The sequence below is a fragment of the Botryllus schlosseri genome, chromosome 8, assembly GCF_051294905.1.
Source record: "Botryllus schlosseri isolate E-star chromosome 8, Bs_hap1, whole genome shotgun sequence".
Lineage (NCBI taxonomy): Eukaryota > Metazoa > Chordata > Ascidiacea > Stolidobranchia > Styelidae > Botryllus > Botryllus schlosseri.
In genome coordinates, this window is record NC_137243.1 from 10,122,105 (window position 1) to 10,137,859 (window position 15,755).

General features: G+C 40.1%; 2 protein-coding genes across 3 annotated transcripts in view; one reads left to right on the forward strand and one right to left on the reverse strand.

Moving 5' to 3' along the window:
• Window positions 1-15,755, reverse strand: part of LOC145445220 (cytochrome b5-like) — a 392,395-nt gene that overhangs the window by 284,279 nt on the left and 92,361 nt on the right. The gene's annotated exons all lie outside the window — the stretch shown is intronic.
• LOC145445181 (ras-associating and dilute domain-containing protein-like) overlaps window positions 14,237-15,755 on the forward strand; it is a 32,099-nt gene continuing 30,580 nt past the window's right edge. Inside the window, exon 1 of one of the 2 annotated variants that reach the window (XM_080323330.1) lies at window positions 14,237-15,512. In XM_080323330.1, the coding sequence (XP_080179456.1) occupies window positions 15,380-15,512 (133 nt within the window). In that variant the 5' untranslated portion in view covers window positions 14,237-15,379. The remainder of the gene's footprint in view (window positions 15,513-15,755) is intronic. The other variant, XM_080323332.1, reaches the window with a different exon arrangement.

Consider the following 15,755-nt stretch of genomic DNA (forward strand, 5'->3'; position numbering starts at 1 on the left):
TCTCGGAAGAATTTTCAAAGCTATTATATCGAAATAACGCATTTTGCTGTTGATCCCTGCCCGTTAACATCGTCAGAGTAATTTTCTACGCGTATCGTAGAATGTTACGTGCCTCGTTGAAGCATCCTAAATTTTCGTCCTGTTCCAAGATGATTTGGCTTGTAGTATAGGCAGGGCTACTCGAAACCCTACGGTCACGGTGTCATCAACACAACCGATCCCAGGCTACATCCCTACACGAAACGCATTACTATTCATAGAAATTCTGATAGATGTTACCGAAAGTGTTCCTACAAGGCAAATGGCCGGCGTAAGAGTCTATTCTAGATGACGCAAATGTTCGCCCGTAGCGGGAAAACAACGGGCGAACGTTTTCCACCATCCTATCACGACCGTAATTGTTTAATAAGTCTCTGAGGATCTGCTTTACCCAGCTGACAAATATCCTATATGCGATTGATCTCCAACGCTATACTCGTTCTCACCGCAAACCAAAAATTTGCTGTCAAACATGCCGCCGATATCGCTGTTACAAATGCCATCTCCTGCCGGCCTCCTTGAAGTAAGGACCGTTCCTATCGAGGACTTTTGTATCCGCTATTACCAGTGCTTTCAATGATCCTGCTTGCCGTGTGACATTAGGCTTCAGGTTATTAAAAATGCATGCATTCTCTCTTCGGCTGGATAATGCCACGGAGCCGCGCTTCGATGTATGTATGCACTACACAAATATTGCAAGCGCTTTCGTCCTAAATTGCCCGCAAATGTAGTTCGAATGGTTGGCGACGCGTGTCCCAGTTTTAATTTTAAATATTTCATAATTGGTATTTAAAGAAACAATTGGTTAGGTGGCATAAACCTGTAATTTTAATGGAATGGTAGGTTTGTACCGGAAGACCCTGAATACGGATGAGTATGGAGTGGAGATGACGATGGCCCGGGACTAGAGAGATTTGATCAATTCATGGGTTAGCCTTGCGTGGCAATGTAACTCGTGCAAAAATGACAGAATGTTGTCGCTCTGCTCCTTCTTATTAGTTTTATAGTGAAATGATTCGTTGTCGGGATATCGAGTGCGAATAGTGAACGATGCTACTATAGTTACTAGTTACATTCAACAATTTGGCTCATCTACCTCAAACCAACGAAACGTAACGACTTGCGATACCATAATGCACGGAATGCACCTCAGAGCATATCTAATTATCAAAAAACCTGGGATCTCAGAAAAACTATCATTTTAACATGCTTTGATTATTCATTATGCTTGAATTTGTAAATCCAATCATGACGCAAGCTGACCTATTTATGGGCAATGCTGAAGATAGTGCACGAAAGTCAAGCAACTGCTGTTCAATGTAGGCCTACCACAGTCCGTCATGTATATTTCTTGAATATGAGTGTAATATGACTTTCGAGCATTCAATGTCGTTCATACGCTTACAAATGAGCCAAGTATTGTAATTCTATGTGCTATTTTCATATATAGATCGTTATCGCTGCAAAAAGGGTCGTGCTTTAAGCAGGTTTTTCAAATACATTTTAAATTAAAACATAATCCTATAGCTATACCTAATACAACGTAAAATATAACAGTATGATAGCAGTAAATAATTCCGCCGAACTAAGCAGGGTGGTGGATCGGGAAAGACTGGCATAAATATTCACGAGCATCCTTATAGAAGCTATTGCTAAAAAGAAGAAAAAACTCTGCGTTCATGGGGTGGATGTGTTGAATTCATTCGATTCATACTATACAGAGCTGCAACAGTATCGATCGCCTAAGAACTGAATGCGTTTGGGCGGTTTGGCGATGCTTTGACCCACTGGATGCTATGCCCCCAAGATAAGAATGCTTTCTGCAAAAATGACAAACACGACTTTAAATGTCAAGGTAGTGCAATTTTTACTCATTACCGAGCTGAGGAGCCGGAAATCCCCCGAATCTATTTTCGCCCATACGATGTTATCTGCATTTACATATACTGACATTTTTGTATCTAATTGCAACGTCTAGCATTGTCGGCGAGTGAGTGGGTGGTTAGTCTACTACAAATACATGTAGTCATGGACAATGAGATACAGTATATAGCTAGAGTAATATGCAAAATGCCATCGAATGAGCTGGTTTCATAAACGACCATTCAAATTGTCCACTGTCTAATTGTCTATATCTATATTACGAGTTACACTGGGCGTGGTTGTGTTTACCACGCGTTAGTAACTTCCTCGACCCACCTCGCACATATTTTGTGAAATAATATCGATTGGCAACTGGGGAATAAACTTCATACTTAATTATCTTCACGTATAAAATTACATTTCCAACAATTGAAAAAAGTCTCGCGAACGTGAAACAGACTGGTATAGTTTGTTTTGGTAATGTCTGATTTGGTTACTGTTGCATTCGCATCCTGGTCGCTCGACTCCCATCCTAATTCTCAATGTATTCCATCCGCCCCATTTGTACCCGAGGAAACATTACGCATCTAACATATATGTGAAAGCTGGTTGAACTAGATTTCCGGCGCAGTCGCTTTTTAATGATTTCCGGCGTGATATTCATCGCATAGTGGCAAATTAATCCTTGCAGAAATACTGTTCTGTAACAGTGTTCGACAGCGAACACAAACATTTTGCGCCCATAGCCACAGTCGTGTACATTGTGTTATGTGCATTGCACACTGCATGCTCTCCAGATATTAGTAATATATCGTTTGCTGTATATGACCAGCTTGTCCACCAATAGAATTCAATTCAGGGTAGCTTTACTCCCAATAAATCCCGACACTCAGCAAACATGCAATATAGGCTGCCTATCATTCAGGATTCGATAAATCGCTATCGAGAAAGACCACTTTGTGCTTTGAAATCAAAATTTTCGAGGGAATATGTTACACCAATTCGAAATCAAACCGGGCTAAACTATATAAAATGTGTTGAAGCTTCCGCTCCCGGCAGACAGCGATATTTAAGCGGTATTTTTTTCGTTTCAAAGATGACGTGCTTAGGAATGACAATCAATAGGAGGTAAGTAAGCATCTAAAATACCCTCCAAGTGCTCGTTAATAATTTATCTCTTACTTTTAATTTGCGATGCTCTTCCTTCGGAAACATATACCTTATGGCAAAAGAGTGAATTTGCGTTCGAGCTAATATCGTGAACGGCGCCATATGGGAATCGTTCGCGGGTCAAATACACATTTACATAAACACATATTAACATGTCTAAGTTCGTCTGACATTGTTTCAATTTCCTTGGAAATGACGTAGTGTAAGTATAGGATTTTATAACAGTCTGCAAGTTTCTCTCTGTGAAGTGTACAGATTCTAATTGAACTTACACGACTTGGTCATTATAAAACGATCGGCATCAGTTTGAGATGGAGATTATCCAGAAACCATGAATACGATTATATAGTATACAGACGATTTCTTCGCACCGATTAGTCGAAATTTCATGCAGGTGACGTCATAATCGGTGATACGATTGTTATTATTCAATGTTATTTCCAATTCTATGCTGACGATTGCCCCTGACGAGACTTGGCCGAAAATATTAGTCTTCATTTCAATATGAATATCCTATTCAACTATATACGGATGATTTTCGAATGCTTCAGTCCAAAATGATACACAGTATCAGTCGCCGGGGTTTGCATACGGTGGGTGATGTATCGCAAACGTATGGGAAACAATTATGAACAACACGAGACCGCCTGGCCTTATTAGAATTAGGGGGAATGTCCTGGTGAAGGATATATTAGGAAGCGTTATACGGCGGGATTGAACGTACAACGAATTTCAACGGCTATTTGTTGCTAAATTCGTTTTGGTGAACAGCGCCTGGTAATGGTCCGCTGTCACACACCCACAGTTCGCTATTTTCAGTTGATCTCACTGAATTTCCTGTGGATTCGAATTTTTTTCCACTGACCGCATTGTTTTTCTTTACTTCTCACCATTACTATTCCTCTCAAGTATAGTAATACTTCATTTCATCAAACAGACATTCAGCATTGATATATGATATTTGCGTTGCGTCGAAACAATTCAAAGACGTATACCTACCCTCAAGGTCAAAGGTGACGCGAGCTGACAACAAAATGAATGAACTATTTCCAAAAACTCGCCACGACAAGTTTAATGCAACGGTGCCATTATGCGACACTATATATATGGATGCGATACCTTTGGAGCTATTCAAGTTACAAAACATGCCTCGATTCATAGCGTAATACATGCAATCTATAGTATCCGCAGCTATTAGAGCATTGGAAGTATTAAACTAACCACATACATTGACAATTGACACCGCTATTGATCTCCAACGGTGTCGCAAATCTGTTTTCCGAGTGGCGTTTTCGGCGATTGTCTGTTCACCAAAATAAACGAAAAGCAACCGGGTCTTCGCTTTTTTCCTACTTACAACGTGTTCTGAGAATTCTACGATGCTTTCTGCATTAGAGGCTTACGCATAGGCCACGCTGCATTATGACAAATGACCACCTTATGGTGAATGCGTTTTTCGTTGTCATACACGAGAAGAGTGGTAAGCGTAATGGCCGTTATTTTTGAAATCGGATGACATGGGAATTAATGATGTAAAGCAGAGGTCTCAAACACGCGGCCCGCGGGCCGCATGCGGCCCGCGAGAGCATTTTGTGCGGCCCGCGACGGCATTTTGGAATTTCAAGTATTCAACAATATATTCAAGTGCCATATATATATTTTAGATATAAGAGCTTTAAGTTCAATCTAAAACTACTATAAAAATCACTGGCATCTCAACAAACTTCACTATTACGTCACATTTCTAGTTCATGACGATAGATCATGACCCGTTGATGATTCGTGACTTAAAATTGTGATTTGGTTTGGTGCGACCTTTTCGTAAAATTACTCGGTTTTGGATTGACTGAGTGATTGAATAAAAATTACTCGAGTTGAGTCGGATCACACGTTAAAATCAGACAAGGACTTGTAAATCGAAACGGTGACTTGTTAATCCTACGGGCGCAACAATCTATGAAACTGTCATGGAGAATAGTAATATATCAAAAGGTCGTAGCTTGCGCTGCCTATCTAATCAGGTCAGTATGGCAACCATTGGCAGTCTATGACCCGCGTGACGTATAGTTGGTTACATGCTGGTTGTTGTTTGTTCTCTTTGTCCATGTTATTATCGTAGGCGAGTAGGGTAGCACTACGCTCTACAGCTGTAACACCAATGAATTATTCGCCGATTGGACATTTTTATTCTCGGGGTTCTTAACCAGGGTCCGTAGACCCCATCGGGGCACGAAGCACCACATCAGGGTGTGCGAGATGCATTGTGGAATTAGGCCTATATGTTGTGGAATTTTTTCTAGGCCAATTTATTCAACTGGAAAATAGTCTTGTGTGAATAGGCTTTCTGATTTTAATATAGGTAGTTAGGTACCATCAGAAATTGTGTTGAAAATGGACAGGCGCTACGAGAACTCTCATTGGAATCACAAGGGGTACGATCGCTTAAAAGGCTAAGAAGCAATGCTATTACTGTGGCTCAATAATTATTATATTGAAGTTGTTATTGATATGTTCCAATAATAATCGAAGGCAAAATCTTACGCTGATTTACTTTGACTTTGGCAATGACAATAACAAGCCTACATTTATCACGACTTTATCAAAACCAGGATTAGGCTACACCGCTCAAATGCTCTGATATCAGATCAATCTTCAGTATATTTTACAATATAGGCCTAATAAAATTGTGGCACGTCAAACGGTCAAAGGTCCACTAGCTGCACTATTATAACCAGACAGTTTTTACGATGTCATGATGCATCCTCTCGTATTATATCTATAACTTATTAATTAGAAAAAAATGCCCGGCACAAATTCAAATTCAAATATTTGAAAATGTGATTTTATTTCGTGTCAAGCGTGAATAATGCAATAGTAAATCACATTTCCACGATGTTTGTGGAATGCCTGTCTGCAAGGACCCGTAAAATAAGGCCTAGTGCCCTAGTTGGAACCTATACATTGAATATCCCGATTATTGATGCTGCGGCCCGCGGCGTCATCACAAAATAGGAAATGGCCCGCGAGCACATTTGAGTTTGAGACCTCTGATGTAAAGTATGATTATATAAATCATTCAATAATATAATATTATGAATATCGCATTCCTGTGATTATAGTTTCACAAATCACATTAAACATTAAAATTTGATATTATTGCTGTTATTATTATTATATTAATACGATTCGTTCATCCGTACCTGGAAAGTTAGGAGTTTGCGCACCGTATGATCTATGCTTTAAGTATATTTCGCTACACTCTTGAAACTTTGGCCAGCTGAAGGCGACCATATTTTTTCTCGGGTATTGCCGCGCGTCACCATTAACGTCATTCGCTGTTCTGACACACTCGGGAGTCTGTGCCCATAATAGATACACGAAACCGAATTAACTCCCAGTGTTTCTGGATACTAAGACACCTTTTATGTCATTTCGACCTCCAATGACGGAGCATCTCTATACAAAACCTTAAGGGCTCTATAAAACTGCTTAAGCGGCCATTCTGAATTCGCCAGTTCGCAGGTAAATATCCGACTTTTTCAATTAAGTCTTTAAATTATAGATAAGTTAAATTTCTGCGCGCGTAATCCGCAAAAACCTATCCTTTTCGGGGTAGCAGATAAAGTAGCAAGAGCTTAAACGGATTCAGGATGGATCGAAGCAAATGAAGAAAGAGTCAATGTCTGTAAAATTGTTGCAATTCTGAAGTAACATAACATAATTAACTGCGCTACCGTTTTGAAACTGACGACGCAAGATTCTTCATTACATTAATCGACGATGCTTGCTTGCAAGACATATCATACGTTTCGTATGCAGGTCACCTTGAAACACTCTGAAAACATATCGCTCGTGGTAGGATTTTCAAATAGTTCCATTCCATAGTCGCTGGTCGTAGGACTTATCCCATCCTAAGGAATCCTTCACGTACAATTTACTATCTAATCCACCAGATCACAGTATGACCATATCATAAACATGTAAAATAGCGGTTGCTGATTTGTGTTGCAATGAACGCGTAGATAGCATTTCCAAGTGATAAATGTAATGCCATAGCTACGATCTCGAATAAATTCGTAAGAAACTGGCCTGTAAAAATCTTGATAAGTCTTGCTTTGGAATAGAGTTCTATATTGTGATGTTTCCCTTTGAAATCCCCTTTGAAATTGATATGGATGCATATCCGCAGTACACGACATCGCATAAAATATGTAAGTCAATTCGAGAACTTATAAGTGATATTCGAATGATCCGCCAGATGACGCTAGACGACGTGGGTCTTGCTATTGAGAAAACTGACACGTCTGTGGCTTATCCATGCTCCTCCTCGCCATCTGATCCACGTAAGCTAGGCTTACCATATTTTGGAAATGTAAAAAGAGGACACTTTTTCAGAAATTTCAGACATGCAAAACTGGAGAAGAATTCTCAAAAACCGGTAAATTTTTCCCACATCTTGATCGGTTGACTAAAAAAAAAAGGTTATCACTTCCGCTCAGATCTCAAAATAACGTTTTACTCTCTACATTGCCAGGGGGATGACTAAAAAAAAGGTCTTCTTTTCGCTCAGAGCTTAAATCACCACTTTTCCCTCCGAAATACCCGCCGGAGCTTCACTTCTGCGCTAATTTACGGCATATCACTCGCGATTTGCTCTAAATCTGACCTAAATTTTCAAAAAAGAGGACAAAATCTCAAAAAAGAGGACAAAAGGGCGTCCTCTGAGGACACTTTCGAAAAAGTCAAAAAAGAGGACAAATCCTCTTAAAAGAGGACGTATGGTAAGCCTAACGTAAGCGGAGTCTTAAAAAGCCTGGAAGTGGGCCGTATCTCAAGTCGAAAGATACGGAATCATAATAAAGAATATTGGTCTGGTGTAAACTGTGTAAACACCATGAATACCACAGGCAACAACAACAGCAACACCTGAAACTGCGAGCGACAGGGATAGAATAAATGCAGGCTAGTCATGATATCAGACATGCCACTCCTGGGTTTTTCCACCCAGATCTGGGTTTTACAAGCACCATCTGGGTTTCTGGGTTTTTGTCCTTGAAATCTGTTTTTTTTCAACATCATATTCGTCAGGTCAATTTTACGCTCGAAAATGAACTATTAGATTAGTAAGATCGTAATGTAAAATGCACGCACCTTAGTTCGCCATTGCAGGGATATCTAGAATTGTCGATGCATGTCGTTTTTATTGTAACGGCGAAGCGAGCTATAGTAACGAGATTCACTAGTAAAATGATAGGCCTCGCCGTGATGCGATGGAACTTCATTGAATACTAGCTTCCAGGTCGCAAGAAAGTCTTGTTCAACTCAGTGGCACCGTTTTCTTACAATTTAAACGATTTCAAACTGGAATGCTAGTATCACTCCAATAAAGTTGTCGTGTATCAATAAGTAACATGTAACCATATTATACTTTATACACATTAGTATCTTAGTATATTCACTTCCAACAGAGATACTCAGAGAGAGACAGTTGGACACCCCCAGCAATGTAGCCTACTTAGTCAGAGGCATTGATTATCAGCACATTCGAACATACCCTGAATTTAATGATTTGCGACTTAACATTTCTGCCATATTATCATGCCAGGATAAATCAACCGAAAGCTACTTTCAACTGGTCAGATCAGCGTACGAAAATACCCGAAAATCACCCTCAGAGATCGGGATGAATGAAATTGTTTCGAACATCCGTGAACACTATTGCGTATTGACGCCGCGCATCAATTGTTTCACAGAAATGCGTTGAGAGGAAAGCAAGATATTTTTGTGAGATTTGCAGTGTTCACCGAGCAAAATGTATAGTAAATGAACTATTAACCTTTGTAATTTCACTATCAATGGCTAAAACTTACCTCTATTACCGCATGACTGTAATAAAGACTGTCAGTTTCCAATGTTACACCTATCACTCAGCAATTTGCGTGTAATATAGGATCTGTTTTTTTCTGGGTTTATTTAGAGTCCACATCTGGGTTTTTCCGAAATATCCCAGTGGCATCTCTGCATGATATTCGAATGGGATACTACACATTGTCCCTTCAGAATATTCTCAGACACAGATTTAGCACATGCTTTCAAACATTTATATGCAGACAATATCGCTAGAATATCATTTAATCAACCAGAGTGATACGCCAAACATGCTTGTACCGACCTATCTCCTTAGCATAAGCAGGCGAGAATTCTACTCCCAACTTCATAGAACCTGCGAGATAGCTGGCAACTCAGCATTCCTAGTTTCCAATTCCGTAAGACGTTTGCTTGCGTGATAGCAATAGTGAAAAGGGGGTCATGAAGTTCGGTCATAGCCCCCATGTAAATCCAGGCCCTCGCAACACTGATGCGCTGTAAGCACGCAGGCCCTGGCTAACGCGCGTGAATTTCTGTTTTGAAAGTAACTGCTCTGTCGGTCCTCATAGGCCTATAGTCGTAACAGCATGAGGTATCTAGTTATCTGACATAGATTAATTAACACATAAGCAATGAAGCAAATGCAGCAAATATGCAATGAACTTGCAATGCACTAAGGCAACATATTCAACTAAACATATAAATATCGGCGGCGCGTTTAGTAGTCTACATAACAGGAAAATGCCGTCACTTTTTGACAAAGGACGCCTAATCTACCCTATTGACTTTTGCAAAACAATCCCGCTTAGACGAAAGCCCCTGGGAATTTGGGATCAAATGCATTGATTCGATGCGGTTATTTCGATTAGGACAGAGGTCTCAAACTCAAATGTGCTCGCGGGCCAGTTTTCCCGTTTTGACGATGCCGCGGGCCGCAGCATTTATAGGGGTATTCTATGTCTTTCCAATTAGGCCTTATTTGGCGGGAATGAATTGTCCTATTGAAAGTGAACCGATCCAGCAGACTATCAGTAAACACACATCGTCAAAATGTGATTTACTCTTGTATAAATTTAGGCCTGGCAAGAAAAGAATCATCACATTCATAACTATTTTAATAGAATTGTTGTTGTACTTGATATATATTAATTATAACATATAGACACCATGTGGCCAGACAAATGTATGATGCCATCATAAAAGCTATCGGGTTATAATTTTGGATCTACTATGAATATTTTTAATTCAACAGATTGGTAATAGAGACTGATCTGATATCAAAACATTTTTAGGTTGAGCATTGTAATTCCAATTCAGGATTTGGGTATACTTCTGATAAGTAGGCTATTAATATCATGGCCAAATATCTCCAAATATAGGAGCAGAAACAAATATAAATATAATATAAATATATTGATGAATGTGTCCTAGTGATTGAAATGTCGGAACGCCGAACGGCCCATTGTTGTTACATCGTTGGAGCGTACCACTACGGTACTCGGTACCTGTAAGTGGCCTTAATAACATGGCTTAGCGACCAAAGATGTAACTGACAGACTGCCAATGGTTGCCATAACTACTTGCTTAGTTAGCGAAATACCAAGCTGCGACCTTATGATCTATTACTATTCCCCTGATACGCGATTAGTTTGTTGCATCCATGGTTCTAACAAATTCCCGGCATTCCGAGTCACTCCGAGTCCACTCGAGTCATTTTCATTTTGCCATCGAGTTAGCCAGAGTCTGAGTAATTCTAAGAAAGGTCGCGTCCAAGTCCAACTCGAAAATTTCAGTCACGAATCTTCTAAGGGTCAGGTTTCGTCATCATGAATTGGAAATGTGGCGAAATAGTGAATTTTCCACTGCATGGTAGCGTATGCAATTGATGTGATAGTGAAGTTTGATGAATAGTTTCAGGCTTTCGGGGCAATTTAAGAGGGGATTTTGACCTTATAACCTGAGAAGATATATGTGACACTAAAATATTTTCAAATTATTAAAAATCTAAAATGTCGTCGCGGGCCGCACAATATGATCTGGCGGGCCGCATGCGGCGAGCGGGCCGCGTGTTTGAGACCTCTGGATTAGGACGAGAAAACATCGGGAAAGGTACCTCAACAAACCTCAATATTATCCGCTATTCATGGGTACTGCGATATACAGTGGTACATAGCTTTATACTGCATGATTACTCTACAATGGCAAAGGATTACGTTAAATCATGGATTTTACTCTTCGGCAGCCTCCCAGCTTAGCAGAGATGAGCGGATTTGAAATTTCTATGTCCTAATCCAATCCAAATCGAGTTGAACATTGTGACGCAACGAACTGTCTGGCTATTTCTGAGCTGCATAGTCTCGTTTTGCCAGACAGTCTTGTTGCGTCAATGTTCTTAAACAAGCTAACCTTCCCAGGACTCTTCCATGCGAGTTGGTAATATTAAAGCCACTTGAAGTGACAAAAGTCCTCCGAAAATATATCGGTAGACTGAAGGAGAAATGATAGTCGGGCTACTAAATAGAATGTGTTGGGAGACAACACAGGAAACTCCTGGAAAAGGATCGGGAAGAAAATTCTTTCCGCGATTAGATCGATGGCACTGGCGAAGTGATCTGTTTTCAATGTGCATGGAAGGCGGTTCGGCCCTCCATAGATTTTGAAGCTCTGAAAACCTTTTGTGGATGATTGGCAACATTCTTTCCCTCAACGGCTACTGTTGAAGCCGATATTTCCCAGATTCGCTGGGCGAGAAATGAATTTAGGAGAAACTTAGCGGACCTGAGTTTGGAAGCACTGTTACAGTGCAAACGATTCAAGTCTATTCAACAGCTGTAACAACCAGCTGTTGAGCGTGTTTGTTAGGCTTTTCTTTATTATTTTTTTGCTTATTGGCACCGATTCCGATGGATACTGCACATTTTGTGGTTTCGTTTGATATTATTAACCTATGAAATCGTTAGGTTTTTTCTTCTTCTTATTGTTTGTTGGCACTGATTATACGTGAATGCTGCACATTTTGTGGTGTCTTTTGACAAACTAGCCCAAATAAAGCGTTTTTGTGACTAATTCGAGGCTGAAACTATCTATTTAGAGGACGATGCCAAAACTGCCAAAAATAAAAATCAAAAAATGCCAAAAATAAGTTATTTTTGGCAGTTTTGGCATATGCCAAAAATAACACGGCCTGGTGATCATTGTGTGTATCGTGTAGCCCGATAGGTGGAACACGCGATACATTACTGTTAGACTGCAAGTATCGATCCAGTAGCACCTCCGTGAACTTCGTCCAGTAAGTATCAGTAAGGATCACCGATAGCCCACTAAACAACGTTTTAAACTTGGGACACCGATGGGATCTTGAAAGTGCGCTGTGTTCTCTTGCTATATCCGCGCTAAAGTGCGATGGCTTTGCCCTTCGAACTCTGGCTCACTCATTGGCACAACCATTCTTCTTCTACTTCGCAGACAATTTGATGTGTCGATTCGCTCGGCACCAGATGAAAAACACAAGCTGCCAAAGGACAAGATGGGTAATCCTAAGTAAATCCGTGCTCGAAATTTGTGTGATTGCAGAGGCTTAGTGCTAGGACGAATTCAGCAAACTTGGTCGCCAATGTGGCAATTTATCTTTGCTCAAGGTCTCCCAAGATTCAATACCCGTCAATATACGACCGTTGGCCGATAGGAGCAGAAACGAATATAACTGTGTATATACTCTTTCTGTGAATAATTTGTGGTGTGGGATACTTCGGGAACGATATGTAAATATCCAGCCTTCTTGGCCAGAACAATGATGTTCTTTCATAATTTCATATTTCGCTGATTGTATGCAATTATATAAGTAAACATTACACAACTTATAGCATATATTGGTGTGATCAATGCACGAGGCATATTCCCATACTCTATTTGAATAGATTCATTTGTCACGTTTGTAATTTGAACATGTCACCGACTACCTCCGTTGAAGCTTGGGCGCATGTCACCAAATCGAACAATGTTAATGACGACAATATGCGGTTTAGTGACAAAGTCATGTGACAGTGGTGAAATAAACAGAGAATAATCGGAAAAGCGAACTTCAACTGAAAATATAGCATGATCGAACTAACAAATGATCAATTTTAAAAACCTATAAAAAGATGTATGAAAATATTTTTGATCGTTCCTAATCGGCGTAATGCGTTCGGGGTAAATGACGCCAAATCAATCGGTGCCGGTAGGTAATCAGGGCTACGAATGGAAACATTGAATTTAACGTTGGCAGTTTCGCTCAGGTGCCTTTGAATTGATTACAGTATACGTACCACTAATACGACTATTACATCGGGTATAATATATACATTATATACAGTACACACCCAAATGGTCATAATGACGAATTGCTTTTACGGTATCTCACAATACTTAAATCCTTCCTTTTTATTATAACCATACTTTCTGTACTGTAGCATAGCTCCCTTGGCTCTGCTGCGTACAAGTATGGCGTTCGCGAGAGATGACAGAACACGCACTCTGGTAAGGTGTTGCTTTACCATTTTCCAGTAATAGATATTGAATATAGTGATATCCGACAACAATAAGGTATCCACCAACTAAACCGGAAATACAGGACCAGTGAAAAGACCTTGCTCGAATTATTAGAAAATAATTATCGATCGCAGAATCTCGCTAGACAGTTGCCGCGATTAAAAGTAATTATGCGGTATACAAATCGAGTATTATCATACTTACATTCTTCACAGCGAAAGTTCACGTATCAAAAACTACCAATGATTTTACAGGATGCGTGTATTGTTGCTACAAGCCAGGCTATTCAACGCTCGCAATTCAAGAGACATAATGAGGGCTCTCGATATTTACGAAAATGACCTGGCTGAAGAGTCAAGTTTGCAGTTTCCCAGAACTATGGAAGGTAGTCAGGATATGCGCATTTCAATGGGTACCGCACCATAAATACAATAATTTGTTACCATCACCGACGTACGATAACGATATCAAACTATTCTATATGTGCGGACTGACTATGTATAAAGTAGTATAGCTTCAATGCGAGGAAAGTAGGAAACGCCGTACAATGGGGCTGTGCCTGAAACAATGACTGGATTGATGTCTAAGTGCGTGTAATTGAACTTAAAAAGGTTGAAATCGTTTCCTGACCTATGAAGGATACGCCATTGAAATGTATCTTTATTGTGAACCAGATAGCTCCTCTATGGTAGAACGAAACAGACATTGAGCAGGTCACTTCTCGTTTGAAAGCAGCACAGTTCTCAGTTAGTCACAGATACCATCAATAAGTTGCAGTTATCTTGGAATTGCTGGGCTTTGATTTTATCGTAGTTTCGTACCCGCAGCTCAGGTCTCTTTCACAGTGTATTGTGTACATTGTCGGATTAAGCAAGGCCGACAGTAATGAAACTCGCGTCACATCAAAAAACATTTATCGAATTATCAGCCCAACGCACCTTCAGGTATTTATCGCAACTCGGTATTTTGTGGCCTGGTGGCCAGGTCAGCGCTGGGAACGGTTTTTAATGAAGTCAACGTCGTGTTAATTTTCATTGTTACGATCGAGTTATTTCAAGGTTTGGTCGCTTCACTGAAACGCAACACGGTCTTTTCGAATTACGCGTCAGTGAAACTAAACGAAATCCAATCTTCTTGACCACTTCGACTAAGGCAATCGATTGGTATAATTGAGAATTACAATGTAGCATGTAATCATCGGATTGTGTTCAGAAATGATATGAGATCTGCTATGTTGGTTACATGATTAGGCCTACTCTACATTTGCAGAGAGTATGTAACGCTGCATCAGCAGCATAGCCGAGGCCGCAAAGATTTCTTTCGAGCAAATCGTATCATTGTTTATTCCGAAAATTATGCCAATTGATATGGCGTGTTTATCACTGTAGCAGTAAGAATCATTACGAAGCTGAACTGCACGACGCCATCGATTTTATCATCTACTTCAAGTTGTCAGATTGTCTCGATTCAACTAGTTTTATTCTCTTCATAAATGATCTCTTAGCCGCGCACCACCAGTTCAAATACCCCAAAACAAGGAATGACGCGCGAACCTGCTATTTTTGTAAGAGGTATCAGCCCGAGCGGATAATCGTTTGGACCGAGGATTTCCTGTTTTCCAGCGATTTCCACACCCACAACGAATCTTAACCTTTATCGCTTCTTCTCATATTTTGCGACAGTACTGAGCAGTGCGTTTATTACAAGCTTATACTTTTCTATAAACTAGAATAGCTGTACCGCAGCTCATGCGTTGCGAACTTACTTCTTGAAATAGTAAAAATCGTCCAAAAAGGAAATTTCATGTGGAGAAAGAATACCCTATATGCATCGGGCATAGTCAACCAGTAGGTTGATACGTACTGGATGTTTGTATAGACATATATTCTTTCGGGCGGAACTGTGCCAGATGAAAATTAAGAAGCAAGTCATGGAGGAAAGTACGTACATGTCATTTGACAATGTAGACATCGATTCAATCGCATTGCCAAGAGTTACGTCATCAAGAACCCCATCGGACATCGAGGGCTGGAACAAAAACGGTACGTGAGATCCGGTAACGCCCTATTATTTCATGCAATTGGATTGAATATACTGTGCGGCATGTATGCTTATGCTTATCAATAATTACACAATTACACAATACTTATCACAATATCACATATGTCAAAACGTGGAGATCATATCAGGTTTTGGAATAAATTCGGTCAAAAATAGCGTTGTGCAGTGTCAGTATATGCATATTTTTTGACTTCAGTGTTATGCCCCCCTCTCCTCGCCCCAAT